We start from the raw sequence: 21,410 nt of genomic DNA, 5'->3' as shown, positions 1-21,410 counted from the left end.
AATAAATATTCTTAAATTTACATGTTACATGAGGTGTCATGGTGGATTTGAGTAAAAGTAAGCATTCATTTTACTGGAACCCTCGAGTCGCTCACTTCCTAAGTATCTCCTTCCATATAATTTTTTACCAGGCTAATTTCACCTCTTCCTTACGTTGTTGTTGGGATTCCCTCCTGCACTTCTCAATGGATGGTGCTAGCAAGAACAGCTTCCGGTGCCTATGAGACTGAGCTGTTGCTGGTACTACTGTTGCAGCTGAAGGCCCAACTAACATATTGCATGTTCATTTATCAAATTTTGCTGCATTTATTTTTAGTTTAATTTTCTTTTCATACCGTTTCAGCTTCACCTTTTCGCCACTTCTGCGACACCACACTGTGTTGTAGTGTCCAGTTTAGCCATGTTTAAAGGTAAGGATTGCTCAATGATATTTAATAAACTGGAAATTTAGAGCTGACAAGTACGGAGGATACGGAAGAGGATAAGGAACATTGGAAAAGAAAAAAAGTGGGCATGTCTTCTTTTTTTTTCTTTTGACGAATTCTGAGGAAATAAAGTAAGAATTCTGAGATTAAAGTCAAAATTCTGAGATTAAGGTCAGAACTTTGACGTTTTTCTCAGAATTTTGACTTGTGATTCTCAGGTGTCATTCTTTTCCCCACGCTGAGCCACTACAGCCAAATTCCACTTTAACCCCTTTACCAACTGGCCACCTAGCTGTAATAATAATAATAATAATAATAATAATAATAATAATAATAATAATGATGATGATGATGATGATGATGATGATGATTTCAACTTCTGTAACAACAGAATTCCTAAATTATGCAGTAAATTATTTATTTAAATTATTATTATTTGTTATTTTGCTTCACACCTGAAAGCTCAAGACTAAGAGGAAACACTGTGGTGCTGATGAATAATCTTATGTCATGGAGGGCATTCAGAGGAAAAATCTTTGTTAAACTACACATGCAGATCCATCTGCTGTGGTGACCTCTTGCAAGAAACTAGAATAAGTTTCTATTTTGCTTTGTTTTTCTATTTAATTGAGCTCTTTGGGCGATTTTTTATGTAATTAAGCTATACTGTTTTTCTACCCAGTTAAAGCTACTTTTTAATAACTATGTTGTTTTGATGAGTCAAAACTAGAATTTTCCACCCCAACCTTTGCCTTAAATAAAGCCTTTCTTATCCTATCTTTAAAAAACATATCCCCTGGAGGGCTTACAAGTTTTTGTGAGATATATGAGATTATTTACTCTGCTATAATTGTCTTGCTGGTGTATAAACAAAGGCCTTGTACACAAAAAAAAATTTTAATGACTCATATATCTGCAAACTAGAATTACTGTGGATAAAATTGTAAATTTGAGGGCATTAATAATATTTTTCATTTCCTCTGTAAATTAATAGTTAAATGATGAAACCAACAATATTTATAGCTACACAAAACAGTGAAATAACCATCCAGGTTTTTTTTCTCTTTGTTCCTTTGAACATTATTATGATCATGGGAGAAATATGGTTTGTAAACAGACATAAACCCATAGACCACCACTATATGCTGACAATCAACAGTGATAATCAATAATCAGACACATAAAAAGCACGTGAATATACAGCATAGACAAAAACACACAGACACATAAAATAAAAGGCAGCAAATCGAGACAAAAATAGAAACGCTACTTAATGCTACTTTCGTTTTAAAACCAGCAGCAAACTTGCTGTAAAGTGCAGGTGTTGTGGTCTCCATTATGTTAGAGATTCAGTCTTTCAGGAATAAATGGAATCGAATGCACTTTGTCTTTATGTTTGGGAGAAGGTGTGTGTGTGTGTGTGTGTGTGTGTGTGTGTGTGTGTGTGTGTGTGTGTGTGTGTTTGTTACTATACTTGTGGGGACCAACTGTCACTTATGGGGACCAAATGCCCATCCCCATGAGTTTGAAGGCATTTTTGAGACTCAAAATGTGGTTTTAGTGTCAGGGTGACAATTAGGTTATGGTTAGGTTTAGAGGGTTAGAGTTAGGCATTCATTTTTCATGGTTAGGGTTAGGGTAAGATGCCAGGAAAAGCATTATGTCAATTAAATGTCCCCACTAAGATATGAAAATGAGTGTGAGTTGTGTGTTAACTACAGTTGGCAGTTCCTCATTTTCATCTACACGCCTTGAATTCTTAAGTTATGACTTGATCAGAGCGTTTCATCGGGGGAAAAAAGACTACAGAAAAGCTGGTGATAGCTCAGCACTTAAAAATGTATGGTAGAAGAAATGACATCGAAAGATGTTCAAAGGGACGGAAATGGTTCTACAGCTGCACTTTGTCAGCATTGTTGGGAATGCGGTGTAACCAGGGTCCAAATCAATGTAGTAACCAAAGCACACAAAACTTGCCAGTTGTGGATATGTTCAATCAGTATTTGACCTTTATCATTGTGGCCCTACTGGTTTGTTTAGAAGCTGGCACAAAGCAAAGCACACGCCTGTTTTCTGACTTGGCCTAAGGCAGTTCCGTATTTCCACACGTTCAGTGTTAAGTCGCCGTGATTTTATCCCTAAGTCTGAGGGCTGTGTCAAAATAAGATAACCGCTCCATCATCTCCAGAGATGATGATGCGGTGAAAAAAGTCATCTGGTATCCGTTATGCTGTCTTAATTCTAAAATGATTACAAATCGTTCCATGCAAAGCTCGAAAATCGAACCCAAGAAATGTCTGAGAGAAAACATGACTTTTCATAAGAATGCCGTGCCAAATAGAGAAAAAAAAAATGACTGAGGGTTAAGTAAGAGCATGTCAGAATTGTGCACAAGCTGAAGTGTGTCCATTTGCATCCCTGTAGATGTCAACAAGCCATCCAAATGCACTTTGACAGGAAAAGAAAAGTAGAATGCATGCAGAGTGGCACTCAGAAATGGCCCCCTGGTTGGTTTGCCTTTTAGTAAGAGTGGTAAGCTTTTCTTTCTGTCCTTTGTCAGGGTTGCAGTGGCTAAAAGACCTTTCAGCGCTGATTTATCGACACTGCAGATCAAATTTTATCACAACACTTGCTTGAGATTTTTCAGTTCCATAAATCAGTTAAATCATCAGACTATTTCTGGGAGCTCATTAATAATGGAGAAAAACCCCAAGATTCAGACATTACCAACTAAATCGAGCTGCACGCAACCGTTCATTTTTCAGTCTGCTTGGCTCCATTCTAATGAATTTTACTGACAATTAGGAAGAAACAAAGCCTTCACCGTGGGTGACGAGCATATCCACGCCGTATTCTGTGTCATCCCAATTTTTCCACTTAATAGTGCCCATAATAAGTGCTTATTAGAGGTTTATATTCAGAGACAAAGCCCTTATCTGCAATTACATCCTGCTGTTGAGTAAAGTGGGAAGTTAGTCAGAGTAGAGATCCTCTTGACACTGAGTTGTGACCCTCCTGCAACCTCTGCCTCAGGATATGACTCTTCAGAGTCTCAGCTGACAAACTAACGCCTTCAGCATCTAAATTAGCTGTCTGACAGACTCTGACACCTGACACGAGTCTGACACCTTTACCAGGATATCTGCAATGGGCCGTTTCCTCTCGACCTGCATGCAGAAAGCAGTTCATCTCAGACTTTCCTCACCTAAGCAAAAGCAAGCAGTCACACTGAGCATTCTGAGTGATGTTGCTGGACTTAAAAAGAAGTCCTAAGATCATCTTATATCCCCACAATGATATTAGTTTGTCTTTATCTTTAACTTTGTCTGAAGAACTTGATTTGGTTTATGCTCATGTACTGCAATTTGCTGTTTCCATCCACAGCAGTCTGTCTATCCAGATATTTATTTCCTGAACGGATGTGTCGATGTTAATCTAAACATTTAGGGGATGTGGAAGTTGTGATGCAGACTGCAGATTGCTTCACTGTGGGGCTGTGGGCTAGTCCTACAAGTCCAGCAAACCCTGTAACGTGCATGCAATCATTGCTTATCTAGTAGAGTGCACACAGCTGACAATTGCATTGCGTTTTTTTAATATATTTTATAGTTTGCCCGCAGCCCTGGATAGCAACTGTTATTCCTATACCGTAAAGGCGTCTGTGCAGTCTGTCAGAAATGCTCACCGAATGCTCAGATGCCTTAGGAAACCCCCTTTTTCCACACCTGTCTGACTTTCTGAAACTACCAATTTGACATTCACCACCTTCACTGGCTATGGGCCAACTGTGCAGGGGTTGGAAAGCAGCCAGAGTCTGAAGTGGTCTTCTTTTTGTTTTTGAACAAATTTACAGCATTTCTGTCTCTTTTCACATGGAGTGAAACATTATAAATATCTTCCAGGAGACAGTGGCAGAAAATGTTGTCTATTAAAACTCCAATAGCACGAGTCTAGCAAAAACAAAAACCTGCAGAGCCCAGACGAGATTTTGAGTCCCATCCCGGACCACTTGAGTAACAATATGCTGAAATGTTACCGTGGATTATTTGTTCAGTGACGCCAAACACGTGTTGCTTATCGCTACGGTAACTCCTGAGTGACAGCTGGCTTACAGTACGAAATAACACTATCAAACACAACCTCACCTTATCACCTGGCTCCAAACTGCTTAGCTGAAATATACATTTCCAGAATTATGTGCCACAGAAACACAGCAGCACTACAAGACCTAAACATGTGAATAAAGTAACATATACGTGCTCTTGGCAAACTCCCACTGCACGTGCCTGTGGTGCTTCCCACTCTCGTTTTCGTGTTATGGAAGATGGACACTGTGGATTTAGAAAACATTTCTCAAACAATAGTAAATAGTGAATATATTTCGAACATATTGACATGACGGCATCACAGAGTTTCTGGAGCTTTTGAAGCTGCTTATTCACAATGTGAATCTCCCATTTCAAATCTGGCCTGGTGACGATAGAGGCCATTGAAGTAAGTTGTCATGTTCAAGAAAACAGATTAAGGTGATCAGAGCTTTGCGACATGGAGCGTTATCCTGCTGGAAGATGGTGCACTGTGGTCATAAAGGGATGAACATGGTCAGCAACAATGTTTTCAGACCAAGTGCCGTTCCAACCTTTTGTTGTCCAGTTTTGTTAAGGCTGTGTGAACCGGAGCCTCAGATTCTTGGTCTTAGCTGACAGGAGTGGGAGCCGGTGTGGTCTTCTGCTGCTGTGGCCCATCTGCGTCAAGGATAGACTTGTTGCGCATTCAGAAATGCTCTTCTGCATACTTTGGTTATAGTGTGTGGTTATTTGAGTAACTGTTGGCTTCGTATGAGCTGACCTCTGGCATCAACAAGGCATTTTCACCCAGAGAACTGCTGCTCACTTAATATTTTCTCTTTTACAAGCCATTCTAAGCATTTATGTAGGAAAATCCCAGTAGAGCAGCACTTTCTGAAACTCTCAGACTAGTCTGTCTGGCACCAACAATGAGTCCAAGTTTAAAGTCACTTGTGTACAACAGTAGAGCTCTGTGGCACAAATGAATAGAGATCCGCAGCCTCAGTGATACTGCTCATTTGAAGGAGAACTTCATTGCTGATTTTGCTGATAGTAAGAAGATCATTAGGTGATTATTGCCATTGAAAAAAACCCAAAACTTTTAATTTGGCTAATCAAGTAATCAAATCATGACACACACTCACATATTGTGTTTTCCAATCCTGCCTTGATGCAGTCAAAAACCTCCTGGATTTCCATTAACATTAAAAAGCATCGGCACCCACACAAAAGTTGGGATTTAGAATTGAAGCCCCATTGAATGGGTGGCGTTTGCAGATTTATACACTAGAGGACGCTGCAAGCCAGCAGCTGTTCACCACATAGGCGGCAAAAGGGGAGTTGGCACATTGTTCTCTCAGGGTTGCAGCAATAAATTGCACTAAACCTACAATACTTAAAATTTCCAAGAGATGGCAATAGAGGATCGTGGTGGATCGCACTTCCATCAGGCACAGGAGTAATTATACACACAGATTGAAATCGACAGGGCCCCCATCACCGCTCAACTTCTCAGAATTCAAATGACTTCATGAATGACTTAACGAGGAGCAGGACGCGTAGATCATCTTGCGGTTTGTATATTTATTTTAAAGCAACTTCGTTTGTAAAATATAAATACAAATTATGAGATATTTTAATTACAAAGTTAGAACAAAAAGAACAAACAAACCCAAAACAAAACAAAACTGGACACACCAAAAATTACCTTACTGCAGTAGCCTCCTTGTTATGTACAAGCTGTGCCAAGGGGTGAATATCAACATTATCTTAAAACTTTATTATACAATTTTGTAGTTTGCATGTTAAATTACAGACTAAACAGGAAGCAACATTTGAACATCCAGAAAAAAACCCCAAAAAACAACAACAACAGAAAAGCCCCTGAGGCTCAAGCGAGCACTAAAGTCTGAGGAGGGGATGGCTGGGGGGAGAAAAACAGGACATCATGTGCTTCCTATAAACACAGATACCACATTCAATAGCACAGCCTCGGTACTATTCTGTACAACTACACACATGCGCAATGTGCCGCGCGCTCACGCACGGCATCCAGTTGCTGACAACACGCTTACGCTCTGTTGCCATACAAAATCTTTCAGAGGGGCGTGTGAGCAAAAAAAAAAAATCTCTTGATATTATATATTTATTTATGTATATATATATATATATATATATATATATATATATATCTATATATTTATTTATACATATATTAATTTATAAAAATAAGACCATTATTAAGTCTATTGAGTCACAAATATATTGATCCTCAGTTAACAGAGGGAAATGTTTCAGCAGCCCATCAGCCAGTAGGTCAGTCCATCTGTACAGTGCACCAGTGCTGGTCCAGAGTCGGGCCGAAGCGCAGGAACTAAAGGTCAGGCTAAGGCATATCGTCATAACCCCTGCTCGGTTCTAAAGCAAACTGCAGTCGATAATGATCAAGGTTCAGTGGGTCAAAGGGTCAGGATGAGCCCAACTTTTCCACAGCCTTGATTTTGTCCTTGAGTTTGTCACCGGGGTGATCCCAGCGGTCGTCCAGAAACTCCAGCGTGGAGCCCAGCAGGGCTGCGAGCTCTGCGCTGTCTTCCACCAGGTCCAGCAGCTCCTTGCTGTCGGGATGGAAGCCCTCCAGCTCTTCTGGGCAGGAGAAGAGCTGGGACAGAGATGCTTGCCGGTAAAACTCCGCCTCCGCTACCGTCACCACCTCCATGTGAGGGAAGGCCTGCCGGAAACCGCGAGCGGACATCCGCAGCCGACGGAGCACATCGGAGAATAGCAGCCAGTTTTTTGGCCTGAAAGAGAATAATTAACAGACGTTTAGGAATTTAGGAAAAAACAGAGTTGAAAATGTAATCTGCTTTTGAGAATAATGCTCACCCCTGGGAGAGGGACACCTGGATGTTGTAGCAAGGCAAAAGAGGTCGGTCGGAGAACTCGAACTCAAACACCTCCCTTTTATCATCCTCATCTTCATCATCTGGACCTGGGGCGTCTGCTAAAATGTCATAGACACCGCCCTCTTCAGTAGACTCTGGACACAGAAAAAAGGAAAAGCACGGATCGTTTTTTAGTGAGCGTCAACATTACCATAAAGCTGCCTTGCCTAAAAGAGGCCAGTGCGACGTACAGACACTGATGATGTTTAAAAATAAAGACTTTGTAAGCACTAAAGGACACACGCAGAGTGCTGATCAGTACTCACCACACACAGCGCTGCCATAGAATTCCCAATAAAGCCCTGGGTCGTCATCTGAGCGGCCCTGAAGGTCGGCAAAATAATCTACGGACAGAGGAGAGGAGCGAAGCCTGTTATTCAAGAGCCAAAGCCCTGGGGACAGGCAACGAGGCAAATACAATTGCCCTTGGAGAATACAGCAGAAAAATGGATAAAGAGCGCAGGAAAAAAAAGAGGAGAGAAGGAGGGGGAGGGGGAGGGGGAGTGTCAAGAGAGAAAAGAGAAACAAACAGAGCAAATGTTTTTGGGGGGAGGAGGGGAGGACGGGAGGGCTGATGGTCAGGGGCCAGCGGCTCTACCACGGGGGAGGAGAGTGGCTGTCTCCGCTGGGTTAGAGCTGGCTCAGTGCAGAGCAGGCCTGCAGACTGCTGCCAGGAATCAAACAAGAACCACACACAGTCGCCGAGTGCGCACACACACACAGAGCGATGGAAACAAACAGGCAGAGGGAGCTGGATAAGCACACCCAGCGAGAGCAAAGTGTGTATTCAGCACATGCGCGCGCACGCACACACTTGCAGAGTGAGAGCTGGGCTTTGTGCCAGTGCTGAGGCGTGGGGCGTCTGGCGTGTGTTTGGAGGGATTAACGGCCTCCAGATGAGTGGGACCAGGTGGAGGGAGGGCAGCAATCGCTTGCACTCGCTCATTTTCTCCGGTGCTCGATCTCCCTGCCGACATCGATCCATCCACCCGCGTTCTCTTCAACATTCAGCACCAGCTTTCGCAGGCGTCTACCTACTCGCATAAACCTCCTCCTGCCACCTGTTTTATTTTCGCCTCCGTTCCGCGATCGTCTCTCCTGCTCGCTACGAGCCCCCGAGTGTCTCTCAGGCAATAGCTTTTAACTAGTTCAGGTAATGCCAAGCAGCTGGCTACAGGGGAAACGTGAGCCTGTTTGTGTGTGTGTGTGTGTGTGTGTGTGTGTGTGTGTGTGTGTGTGTGTGTGTGTGTGTGCTTTCATTTCCTCCTCCTCCTCCTGTGCACAGATTCGTGTTGACTCAACCCGAGTACAAACATCAAGCCCTCACAACACACACGTCAGACTGTAGCGTGGCAGCCTTGTGAAAAGACAGGCGCTCACATGTACACGTACAAAAGCAGAGTCTCTAGCCAGAGCAAAGCCCATTTCCGCACGTACGCTGAGCAAACACAGTTGCCGTTGCTAAGTAACCAGATAGAGGAGCTCAGAGGCAGCAGCACGCACCCTGGCGGGCTCAGACTCCCTGTCTAACAGGTGGTCGAGGGAGGAAGGGAGGGGGAGAGGAGGGGTAGGGAGGTCGCTGGAGGGGAGACGGGGATGACAGCGACGGACGTGTCGAGCTGTAGTTGGGAGGATTTGCGGAGGGGGCCTCACACCAACAGGTTGCACAGAGGTCAGAGCGCTGAAAGAACAGCAAACAAGCCAAGATGGGAGCTTTCGGGAACCGGGCTCGTGACCGATCTCTTTAACAGTTTACCCTTGCCTCACCTTTTGATGGCCACACTCCGGTGTGCCTTCTGGTTTTTGTTTTTTTGTGTGTGCGTGTGTGTTTTTCGAAAAAGAAATCCTTGCTTCGCGTTGGCTTTTATTTCCCTTTTCTAGCATTGCTGAGTTTTATGATCTGTGGTCAAAGGCACATTAATATTCAAATTTTGTGGCTTTTGCATTTCATTTTGTCTGCATGAGAGAAGAAACATTCTACCAACTTTAGCTCTTACTACACTGCAATTTTAATAAGGATCTTAAATTAGGTATTAAGTAACCTTTTTTTTGTTAAGATCCGTTTTGTCTTTCTTCATATTGCAGATAATTCCTACATATGATGGCCTAACTCAGAAGGCTTTGTTTGCAAGCCATCTATCACACGTGCCAAAATGAGACTCAAATGTAAGAATCTGAAGTCAAGGACTCAATGTCAATTTCTTTCTTTCATATGTAAGAAAATCACATTTACCAGTGAGGAAGCGCTCCATGCTGTCGCTGTGGGTCATCTTGAGAAGGCCACGGCCAGAATACGTTGCCAAGGTGGGGTCGGCGCCATAAGACAGCAGGACTCTCACCACGTCCAGGTGGTCGTTCTCCACGGCATCGTGAATCGGTCTACACACACAGGGAAGTAAGTTCATTGATTAACTATTGGAGTGGTTTTCCAGGATGAGATTAGGGGGGAAATTGCATTTTGCATCATATCTTTACAAATACATATCAAATTAAAATTATAAGAGGGAAATGTCTTCTTTACCTTCTTCAGAAAATATTTTAAACTCGGATCCACATATCCTTCAAAATCTATGGATAAAATTTATACATGGTGTGGAGGATATTTTTGGGAATTCACTTCTGATCAAACTTACAAGAACGATCTATATTTTCCTTTTTTAGATTTTCCCTAAACTCAGACGTAGCGAGACATAAAGTAAAATGAAATTCAGATTTATAAGACTACTGTTGTTCTTACTGCAGATGCTGCAAATCTCAAAAGCAAAACTGCATGGGCAATACTCCTGTAAGACCTGAGCACAGTTTCTTAGAACAGACCCCCCAGTGTAAATTTTAATAACACTGCAATGAAAGTACTAGCCTTCCCTTTCCAAAAGTGCAGCTAATCAGCCAAATCACTGCTCTTGTACAATAATGTAAAATAAATCCCAGAAATTTTAGTTATGAGAAAGCTCGCGTCACTTTATTGATGGCCAAGCCCTGGTTTTCTTTATTCGGGAATTCATGTAAAACCAAAAAAAGAAAATCCCTACATTTCTGCATTTTCCTAAGAGGGGTGTTTATGTAACCGTTGGTGTTTGTGATCGAGTGTGCACGTGCATGAAAGAGTTCGTTTACCTGGTGCCGTCCTGAGCGCTGCAGTTGATGTCAGCCCCGTAATCCAGAAGGTGTTGGACTATGGTGAGCCAGCCGCGGGCGCATGCCTCGTGGAGCGCGCAGTAACCGGCGTAATCTCTGTGATTCACCTCACACACTCTGTTCTCCAGACAGTACAGCACAACCTCCTAAAAAAAATAAAAGAGCCAACAAAGAGAGCAGGGCTTAGTGTGTGAGCATCTGCGAAGCAAACACTGCGAGAGCAGCCACACAAGTCAGATGCATGCGCAAACAGTCCTTCCCTTTACGGTTCCTGAGGGAGAAAAATGAAGGAAAGGATGAAGGAAAGGAGGAACTGAGTGTGTTTCCTGTGCTGGACAAACATACACGCTCGCACACAAATGCTCCATAATACTGGAGCTGGCGTCAAACACATCGAGGAGACCAAGTGTGACTCAACTGTATTTAGCCTGCCAGATTCTCCTCATGCACGTGTGTGTGTGTGTGTGTGTGTGTGTGTGTGTGTGTGTGTGTGTGTGTGTGTGTGTGTGTGTGTGTGTGTGTGGGGCATGGTTGGGCCTGGACGCTGCTGTGGCAGCCAGTTACAATGGCTGGGCTCTGAACACAGCATAATGGAAGCGGAACAAAGAGATTTGATAGCGCCGCTCAAGAGCTGGAAGCGTTTTCTCTGGTCTAGGGCTGTGACAGTTGGAGGTCCAGCACTAAGTAGTCAGACTGGTTTTTATTGGACTGGAGCAGCGTCTGCTGCCATTAAACAGAGACGAGCCAGAGAGACAGAAAGCAGCCTAAAAGTGTGTCGATACAGGGCCCGTTCGAGTCAGACAAGTGTGCTTTTTTTTGTTAGTTTGTGCACTTTTGGATAGGCAACTTAGTGTGGCACTGGCTATTACTAGTATTTGTAAACCCAAATAGATATATCCAGACGTTAAAATAGCTTTGAAATCCAATATGTCCTTAAATTCGCATGAAATGAGCAGTTTTGTGACCACGAGTGGCCCGTCTCCACGACACCAGTAAATTGTCCTTTCACTTTTGAGCCTGTGAAAATGGAAATGTCACGTAGAAATATAGAAAAAAAATAGCTTGAACTCGTTAACATTAACACAATATTTGTCTTAAAACCCCTTGAATTAAAGCTGCATACATTTACATCTTTATTGCTATGTTTCATATCAATTGTAGTGGTATATAGAAGCAAAATTATATATAAATATATAGATTTTTTAAACTTATGGATCCAACTGTAACCACACACACACACACACACACACACACACACACACACACACACACGTGACTCTTATATCCAGACACATTCATACCCTGTCCTGCTGACAGTCCTGTGCCGAGGGGAGCAGAGCTGCTCATCTGAACCTGGGAAATGACTCCAAACTTCCATTTCTATGCTAATTCTAGGCTGCCATCTAGTCCAAGTGTTTATCTCTCTCTCACTCGCGCTTTCAGAACAGGGTGGCTGGAGGGAGGAAGAGGGAAGGAAAGGCAAGCGGAGAGAGAAAACAGACTGACAGAGGGACGAGCAGAGGGTTAGAGAGGACGCGGAACGGGACAGACGAGAGGCAACACCCCGACAGATGACAGATAAATGAATCTGTGGATGAAATCTGCCGGGGCAGTCCTCTGGGCTGCAGCTGATAATAACAAGAGATGAAGGGGTGGTGGGTGGCGGTGTGAAAACGGGGAGGGGTGAAAGGAGTGATAGAGCGAGCGATCGGACGAGCCAGAGAGGCGGGAGAGATAATGGAGAAAGAGAAGGAAGAGGGAAAGCAGGCAAGGAAGAAGTGCAAAATAAAAAGAGGGAGAGAGAGAAATGAGGGAAGGTGGAGAGACGCTCCAACTGGTTTTCTTTCACTGCCAACGCTGTGTTTGCCTGCTGGAGAGAGATTCAGGAGCACTGTGCTCAAGCTCCCCTCTGGGGGATTCCACTTGCTGTGTGTGTGTGTGTGTGTGTGTGTGTGTGTGTGTGTGTGTGTGTGTGTGCGCGCGCGCGCGCGCGCGGAGTGAATGAGAGCAAGTGTTAGAGAGACTGACGGGTAGAGAGTGTTGATATGCAGCTTTCCTCGGTCTGTGTCTGTGCGCTTGTGTGCCTTTTTGTGTGTGGCTGTGGAGGAGGCGTAGCGCTAAACCTCCGGAGCCGTGTTTAATATCGCTGGGAGAGAGCGAGGAGCTTAGCATGAGAGCCCCGGCTTCCCGCCAGACAGACACACACACGCACTCCTCCGCAGTAAAATGAGACACCCCTCCCCTCCTCCTCCTCTCGCTCTTTCGCTCCGTCCTCTAATCTCCCTCTCTAGAATGCTTCCCTGCGCTCGCCTGCAATCAATGCATCACTCAGACATTTAACCCCTCGCGGCTCGCAGAGTCCTCGCATACAGCACATGTGGTCATGTCGAGATGAATCACGTGCGCAGATGCACGAGTGGCTTTCCTTTGAATGATGAAGTCTAGGCAGCAAAGTTTGTGCGTGCTCAGAAAAGTGAAATGTGCGGATGATTGAGTGCATGTGTAAAGTGTGCGTGAAAGCCCGGCCCTCCTAGAATGGCACCGCTGGAGGGAGACGGGAAGCCTCAGTATGCAACTACTCATGATGTCAGTCAGACTTCATCTCACACTCAGCCACACATATGCTATTTAAGCCAATTTAAAAAGAAGAATGAAAAACAGGAGGATGTCCCATTCTCATCAGTAACCTGCACATTAAAGCTTCTCCACAGGTGTCTTTTAAATGGGTACGTCCACACTAATCCAGTTTCATTTTAAAACTTCTGCTTTCACATCCGCTGTCCAAAATCTTCGGCCGGTTTAAGAGCCCCGAAAATAAACCTATGGAAGCTCTGCTGACCCAACCTTTGTGTGAAAATAATGAGATATTGTTTTAATCTGGACAAACAATGATAACGCAACACCCGCGTTCACTGATCAAACCATAACAGCTAAGCTTGCGTACTTTTCTTTTGAGGTCGTCCTTCTTGTGCCAATGCCAGTGGCTTTTACTAACGATGAAAAATGGTCCTGCCACTGTCCTTACATTTTCTCTGCAACACCGCAAAGTCTGTTTTGGTTTTCTTGTTGCCGCTTCTACCTTCCACCTCGTTGGTAGTCCAGGCGGAAAAACGAAACCTTGTCTTGAATTTCGTCAATCCTGTTGTGCCGTTGCCTGCTGCACATGCATACCCTGTGGTATGCGAATGGTCTTGCAATAACCGTTTACAGTTGTGTTATTGTTTACCATATTCTGTATATTAGACATAGACGGCCCAAAATGTTTTGCTAATAACCAGCAGGGGGCGACTCGTCTCGTTTCAGTCGAGTTGTACTGAATCCTCAGACCCTCATGCTAACCGTCTGATGATGAAATTTACGTCAAGTCCCAAGCAGACTCGGAAATATAACCCCTGCTTTATGCTTCTTTGAAGTCCACCACTTTGTGAGCATGCGTAGCTGCTGCACTGTAATGTAAATTCTCCTTGCAGTCACCAAAAGCAGGTAGACGCAGACGCCCCCACGGAACTTCACACTCACCGTCTGATGATGAAATTTACATTACTTGGACCCAAGCAGGCTTGTGGATACGGAAAGCATAATCCTTTGTCACTCAGAGATTAGTAGCTATTGGTATTTCGTTGGATCAGAAGATGACAGAGTGCAAATGTAAGTTTGCAAAAAACGTTGATGTTACGTCCGAAGCTAGTTAGCAATCTTTTGCTAACTAGCTCTAGTTAGCAAGCATACTGCTACTACCCAACAACATGATGGTGCGAACCCGCCAAAGCAGTTGTCATAGCTAGCTGGCCTGCGACGAGTAAGCTAACGACCCTAACGACCTCAGCTTAAAATTGTTTAGTTAAAGAGATGTGCAGTATTAGTCTGTTTAATGAAATGCAATACAGTTAGTGTGATAACGTGTTAAATTTTGGACTTTTTGGTCTGTAGTTCCATCAAAGGTCAGCACTGTCGGGACTGCTTGCCATCGGTCAAAGCTGAACTTTAAGTCACTGTGGATGTACTTTACCACAAAAACCACTGATCACAGTGATTTCATTTTCCAAGTTTTTCCATCACGCTTTCTGGTCCAACTACGCACTTAAAATGCAATCCAGTTTTTTCCTCTTTGCTTGGATCATACATGGATTTGAGGAGAAAAATCAGAAGCGATTCATGGGGAGAATAAATGACAGATTGCACCTTTATCTGAGCTTTCAATGGGCAGAGAGCTGAGGGGCCCCGAGCCCCAGCACTAGAGGGATGAAGACATCCGCAGAATCTCTGCTCATTACCATTTCAAATGCTCGGAGAGCGAGGGAGAGCGAGAGAATAAAAGGGGAGTGAGGGAGGAAGGAAGAGAGAGAGAGAAAGAGAGAGAGAGTGGGCTTTCATGTGCAGAGGCACGGATTGCAAAACTAAATGAACGTGAAATATGCACAGTGTCGGCCCGGGCAGCGAGAACAGCACGGAGAAGTGCATGTGTGCTAAAATCACATGCATGAGGTGATTCTGCATCCTGCATGTGCCGATTTACACACAAACACGCACACAAAAAAGATGCAGCGGTGTATTTAGTGGCTTGTGCGTGCATGAGGAGACACTGAATTTGCATGTTCAGGTCTATGTGGGTGTGCGATAGCGAACGCCGAGAGTCGCCTTGTCTGTGTGGCATATGGAGAAGAAACATGTCAGGATGCCTGTGCATGTGCTTACTGGGTCAGAACGTGCGTGTGTGCGTGCGCGCACGTATTCCGTCGCATGCTCATAATCGGCATGTGAGCTGTGTTCGTGTGCGTGCCTCCGTCTCGCAGGCCCTCATATCTCTCTGCCTGCATGTGATAAGCCCAGAGCTCGCGGCGCTTAAACACCAGCGTGAGACAAGCGCTGTACGCATCTACAGGCTTGTATGCAAGTGTGTGTGTGTGTGTGTGTGTGTGTTAGTTAGGCCTTATGCATAGTTGGTGTGTGTGTTCCTGAGCACGTCCTTGTGTGTGCATGTGTGGGAGCCCCAGGGGCCTGCCCCAGGCTTATCGCACACAGGCAGTGAGAGACGAGCTTCCTGAGAGAGAGAGAGATAGATAGAGAGAGAGAGAGAGAGAGAGAGAGAGAGAGAGAGAGAGAGAGAGAGAGAGAGAGAGAGAGAGAGAGAGAGAGAGAGAGAGAGAAAGAAAGAAAGGGTGGGAGAGAGGGGGTTGTTTGCGCAGCGGTCAGTGCCTTGTTTGTGTAGTCTCAGGTTTTCTCCTCCCTCCTCCTTCATTCCCTCTCCACATGCAGAGCGCAGGAAGGGAAAAATGCGAAGGGGGAATGAAAAAAAAAAAGGAGAGGGAGGGAAAAAAAACGTTCGAGAGAGACGCATAAATCAGAGAGACGAGCCAGCTTCTCTCCAGCACGGCTGACTGAACCCTGCTGCTGCGCTGCACCCTGTTCGTGCGCGTGTATCTGTGTGTGTGAGAGTGTGTGTGTGTGAGTGAGAGAGAGCGAGCGAGCGAGCCAGGGAGAAAAACAGCCGCCGCCACTGCTAACCACAGTCACCACGGCACATTAGAGGGCCATTAGAACGCGATTATACTCCCAGTGCTTACCTCTCATTCACACTCTCGCTCTCTCCCATTCAGACTCACACACATAATCACTGACACACACACACACACGCGCGCGCGCACGTACCTCATCATCATAAACGTGTCCAAACACACACACAACCATAAAGCAACTCATGAATGAGCAACAAAAGAAACCCACACCTATTTACAGTTTCTGAGAAGATTCCTCTGCTGGTGATAAAAATTATCACGCACGCACACAGGCAGCATCAAAGGAGATACCGAAGGAGTGGACACGCATACAGGCGCCCACACACACACACACACACACACACACACTGAGAGAGCAGGAATCCGCAGCTCAAGTAGCATTAAAACTACTCAGATCAATAAATCAATTTGTAACATCTGTCAACAAGGGGGAGAAACGTTTAGGCTCGCGAAGAGAAACACGGGGGATGAGGGAGAACGAGAGAGCGGGCCATCCAACTTTAATTAAAAGCTTTCGGAGCAATGGGAGTTGCGAGAGAGCGAGAAAGAGTCGGTAAAATATACACAAGTCTCATTCTTTCTTGCGTGTGGGGAGAATGAGGATCTGGTTTAGGAGCAAATGATCGGCAGCAAAGAAAAAAAAATCTCCCGATGCTACGGAGAGGCAGCGAGCATCAGTCTGCGCATAATGATCCCACCGATCCCTTCATGCTGCCTGCGCGTGCTCGTTTCTGTGCGTGTGTGCGCGCCGGGGTGTGTGTCACACTTCGCCTCACGGAAAATTAATGAGATGTGAGAGCGGAGCGAGGCGAGAAGAGGGGAGGCTGTGTGTGTGTGTGTGCGCACTTGTGGGGAAGAGGAGGGGTGCCAACGACAATCTGAGTCACAAAGAGAGGAAGAGAAAGAGAGCGCTGAGAGGAAAGGGGGGGAGGGAGAGAGCGGAAACCTGAGAGAGAGAAAGAGTAGAGCGGGCGAGCCGAAAAGATGGAGCATTTGAAGTAGAAATCGCGAGTGAGGGCGAAATAGGAGGAAATCATACAAGAAGGAAGAAGAGGAAGAATAGGACAGATGAAAGAAGAATCTCAAAAACTCTGAGAAGGGGAAAAAAAAAAAAAAAAAAAAGGAGTAAAGCGACGTTTGGCAGAGTCACAGACAGGAACAAAGTAGGTGGAGAAAATGAGCTCAATTTAAGAAGGGAGAGAGAAAGCGAGAGATTTGGAAAAGACAAAGTCTGAGGGTGTAAATTGCGAAGAGAGAAAGCAGATAAGAAGGGAGGATGACTTCGACTGAAGCCTATTACCTCGTAGCCCAGTCGCGCTGCTCTCTGAAGGAGCGTCTCCCCGGCGTTCTTGTTCACAATCAGCCGACGAGCCTCTGGCGGGATCGGACGCACCACGGAGGGCTCGGCAGGGGGGGTTCTGTGCAAGCCCGCCGGCTCTGGTGGAACACCGCCCGCTCTGTCATTAGCCTGGAGCTGCAGGGAGGGTGGACAGAGCGCGGTGGGGGAGCAGGGCTTGACTGGAGAGCAGGGATAATGATTAGGAGAAGCGGCTCTCTTCCTCGGAGCGCTGCACTGCTCACTCAGCTGAGGAGAGAGTGAGAGATGGGGAGAGAGCGTTACAGTCCCTGCCACGAAGCAGACGGGACATTGACAGACACACACGAGCACGAGCATCCAAGGGGACAGGGATGAGACTACGCACACGTGCACGGAGGGAAATTAAAATGTGCATCCATGCACAGGAAATGATATCCACTTTTTTAAATAAGTTAAAAGGAGAATCAATTAAAAAGGTGGTTTAAGTATTCAAATCAGGGCCCAAAATTCATACTGAAATTTGAAGCTCAAATCTGTGCTTAAGCCATGTGTTTAGACCCCCCCACCCCACTTATCCTCACATGACTTCCAAACTACCTCTTTAACAGCATACCTACTCTATACATACACACTCAGATTGATTTTTTATCAACAACATCTGTGTTTATATATGACTATTGTGTCTGGGAGATACGCTATGCATCGCTGAAAACACACACACACACACACTCACACACAAAGCTTTCACGCCCTAAAACAGTGCAGGTTGGCACGCCACTTTTCTTTAACTGCTAAACCAACAGAGCCCTCTGAACACAACACGAGAGAGGGAGTTGCCTGCTTGAGTGTGTGCGTGTCTGACTGAGTGTGTGCGAACACTGCGAGCCCTCTCAGTGGAATTCCATGTCGAAGCAGCTGTCAGGCTGAGGAGGAGCAGGGGAGGAGAGCAGCACGGGCGGAAAACGACTCGCCTTCTTTTTTCTTTTTTTTTTCCCCTCAATTTTTCCCCCGTGCTCTCCCCCCTCCCTCCTCCTTTTGAACTCGGCGTTTCAAACGCTCAGTCGTAGCTGCCACATTCCTCATTGTGCGAGTGCGAGAAAGTGTGCGTGTGTGTAGCTTTGTGTTCAGGAGTGAGTGTGATATATAATTGCTCCAGGGTTTTTGAATGCTTGCGAACACGCAGACACTCGCACCCCTGTCTCTCACCTACCTACACACACACACACACACACACACACAAAAAGATGACACGCGTTCGACAATTAAGGCCAGAGACACAAACACATGCATGCGGGGCCCTCCGCAGGGAGCCGCTGAGGGCGCGGGGAGGTCAAAGCTCCAGCAGTCTTCTAAACATTGTAAACATACTTCCTTCCTCAGTCCCTCCCTCCCGTCCCCAGCTGCATAATCAGAGGCGCCAACAGGCATACTGAAACAGAGTCTGCCGCTGCAAACATCCAGACGCCTGCGTCTTGGTCGCACTCACCTTGTCATCCTCAGCTTTTCCCAGCTCAGTCCCGCAACGCTGGCCCGGGCTGCTGGCGGCTGCCTCTTTCCTTTTCTCCCTCTCCCGCTCTCGCTCCCTCTGGCTGGTGTGTTTGGTCTTGCACGGCCGCTTGCCCTTGGGTTTGTCCGTGTCACTATGGCGACGGACCTTGAGGGGAGGGGTGCCTCCCACGGACTGTTCTGGGGCCGGAGAGGGGGGGCCCCTCCTGGACTCCTTGAGGCCACGGTCACCTGAGAAGGGGTTCGGCGGGTGCGCTCTGTCCTTCAGCTGGCTGGGGGGGAGGGGAGCGACGGCAGCAGCTACTCCTGGAGAAGGAAAAGAGGAAGGCAGAGTGAGCGAGTGCGAGGATAGGAAAGTATTGCAAGGCCATCTCTCACCCTCTGTTGGTTTATTAATGAGCACACAGAGCTGTCTGGGAGCGCAGCATGCCTGCTCGCCCAGGGAAAAAAAAATTATAAATAAAAAACACACACTCTCGCACGCAAGCTCGCATAAACACCGCTATAGTGATTCCTGTGCACTTCTTCACTGCAGCAAGGACACGGCTAGGAGTAATCTCCTTAAACAAATGTGGCACTGTCTGGTTTCAGCCTCTTATAGTACATATTTACACAAAAATAAAAAAGCTGCCCTTGAAACCTCAATGTCGAAAAGCTTATTGGAAATACATTTGCTCCTAAGGATCGTTGCAAACCCGCTTTAATCTACTTGGCGATCTGGTCTAGGTCTGATTTCTGCTGCAGTACAACTTTTAGAATAACAATTTAATAACAGCAATTTGTTGCAGAGACAACAGCTTTTTACAATGCAATATCCTTAACAGGCAGATTCATGCATTTCATGTGACTAGTGGTTTTCTGAAGGGGAAAAAAAAGAAAAAAACAACACACAGACACAGTGGAATAACCACAGTCATTATCAACACAACCGTTGTCACAGTCATGAGAGGTGAGAGGTAATTAAATAAATGTATATTATTTAAAAAAAAAAAAAAAGAATCAGTGCCCAGTAATGGTCTGTGGTTTCTACAGAAAAATACTCAAACCCTCTTCTGCTTTATTCACTTCCTTTAATCTCTCCACTGCTCTTTTATTCTCTCTTCTGCCTCGGAGACGCCATTTTGCGTTTCTCATAAGGGAAAGCCCTGGCTTTAGTAAGACCCCTCTACCTCACACACCCAACAAAGGGGAAAGAAAAAGAAAATCATTGATCACACATTAGTCACACTCCACCTGCCTACACATACCTCCACCAGCCACTTCCCCTCATTTGCTTTTTAATCGTCCTCACAGAGACCCCGCTGTAGATCAGCTGAACATGAAAGAAAAAGCCAAAATCTTTGCGCACCGGGAGGGTGGTGAGAGGCATTTTATCTTGTGGTTCTCTGCGTCCCCCCTTTTTTTTGATTCCTCAAGCCTTTACCCTGGCAAGAGGAAGAATCTCCCCCCCCCTCGTGCTCCCTGACAGCTTTTGGGAAATCCCCTAAAGACAGACTGCTCAACAAGAAAGTGAAACGTGAGCCAAAGATAGATTTCCGTTACCCTAGCTGAACTCGGCGGTTTGTACGGCTGGTGGTTCACTCTTACCATTAGGCAGCTTCTCGCAGCCCCATTTCCTGTTGATCTCGCTTCTCTGCGCCGCGGCTCTGTCCTCGTGCTCGCCGGGCCTGATCTTGCGCTCGCGCAGGCCCTGGGTAGGGCTAACCAATCGGGGCTGAGGCCATGCCCTCTCTTGCTTGATTTGGGACCCATCAGGTGAAGCAGCGCCCGCGGCGGGCTTGCTGAGTCGCAGTCCCTTGAGCTCTATGCAGACCTTAAGCTTCCGCACCTCCTCGTCGTCGTCGTCGTCGTCCGCACTGGCTTTCTCACGCTCGTCTGCAGATGAACACAAACACAGAATGTTGCTTGAAACGCAACAGTTTGATGGTTTTTGCGTTTAAACCTCGATGCAAAGATGTGAAGAGCAAGCTCTCGAGCCTCGGTTATTATTAAAAGGTCATTTTAAAAAAAAAAAACGCTAGGTAGTCTGAAAAGTGCATTATGAGCTACTTAAAGATTTCTTCTAAGTGTCTCTGAGTTGACATTTGGATTAAAAGGTTTTCTGCTTTCTAAAGCCGTCATTGTCACCGTCTGCAACGTGCAGAACTACTGTAGATATTGACATGCAAGCAACAGAGCACAGAGAACAAAGGCCATTAATCAGGACATTCTTATGGCTGGTAAAACCCCATCTAAGCCTTACATATGACACACACCCAGGCAAGAGAGGCAGGGAGCAGGATGTAGAGCAGACAGATTGCGGAGTGAAAGGGGAGAGAAGTCAAGAGTCGGGTGGAGAAACAAAGCAATAAAGGCTGGAAAAGCAGAGGGAGGGTTCTCCCCCATGAAATTCACAGGGGACGGGTATTTGACTCGTCTGCCAGTGCCGAGGAGAACAAGCACGATACCGCATGCCAGCGAGAAAAGAAATAAAAAGGAAACCCAAACAGATGAGGGAA

General features: G+C 45.7%; 1 protein-coding gene across 1 annotated transcript in view; it reads right to left on the bottom strand.

Moving 5' to 3' along the window:
* Positions 1 to 6,056: 6,056 nt before the first annotated feature.
* Positions 6,057 to 21,410, bottom strand: part of bcor (BCL6 corepressor) — a 32,523-nt gene continuing 17,169 nt past the window's right edge. Inside the window, exons 8-15 of the mRNA XM_085435087.1 lie at positions 20,500 to 20,787; positions 18,893 to 19,218; positions 17,389 to 17,673; positions 10,552 to 10,718; positions 9,668 to 9,813; positions 7,701 to 7,778; positions 7,376 to 7,529; positions 6,057 to 7,290 (exon numbers count right to left, since the gene is read on the bottom strand). Of these exons, the coding sequence (XP_085291213.1) occupies positions 6,960 to 7,290; positions 7,376 to 7,529; positions 7,701 to 7,778; positions 9,668 to 9,813; positions 10,552 to 10,718; positions 17,389 to 17,673; positions 18,893 to 19,218; positions 20,500 to 20,787 (1,775 nt within the window). The 3' untranslated portion in view covers positions 6,057 to 6,959. The remainder of the gene's footprint in view (positions 7,291 to 7,375; positions 7,530 to 7,700; positions 7,779 to 9,667; positions 9,814 to 10,551; positions 10,719 to 17,388; positions 17,674 to 18,892; positions 19,219 to 20,499; positions 20,788 to 21,410) is intronic.

The sequence above is a fragment of the Copadichromis virginalis genome, linkage group LG16, assembly GCF_057382275.1.
Source record: "Copadichromis virginalis isolate Kocher_CV1m ecotype Utaka linkage group LG16, C_Virginalis_male_GT1.1, whole genome shotgun sequence".
Classification (NCBI taxonomy): Eukaryota; Metazoa; Chordata; class Actinopteri; order Cichliformes; family Cichlidae; genus Copadichromis; species Copadichromis virginalis.
Note: the sequence above shows the minus strand (reverse complement) of the source record. Positions and strands in the feature narration are given on the sequence as shown.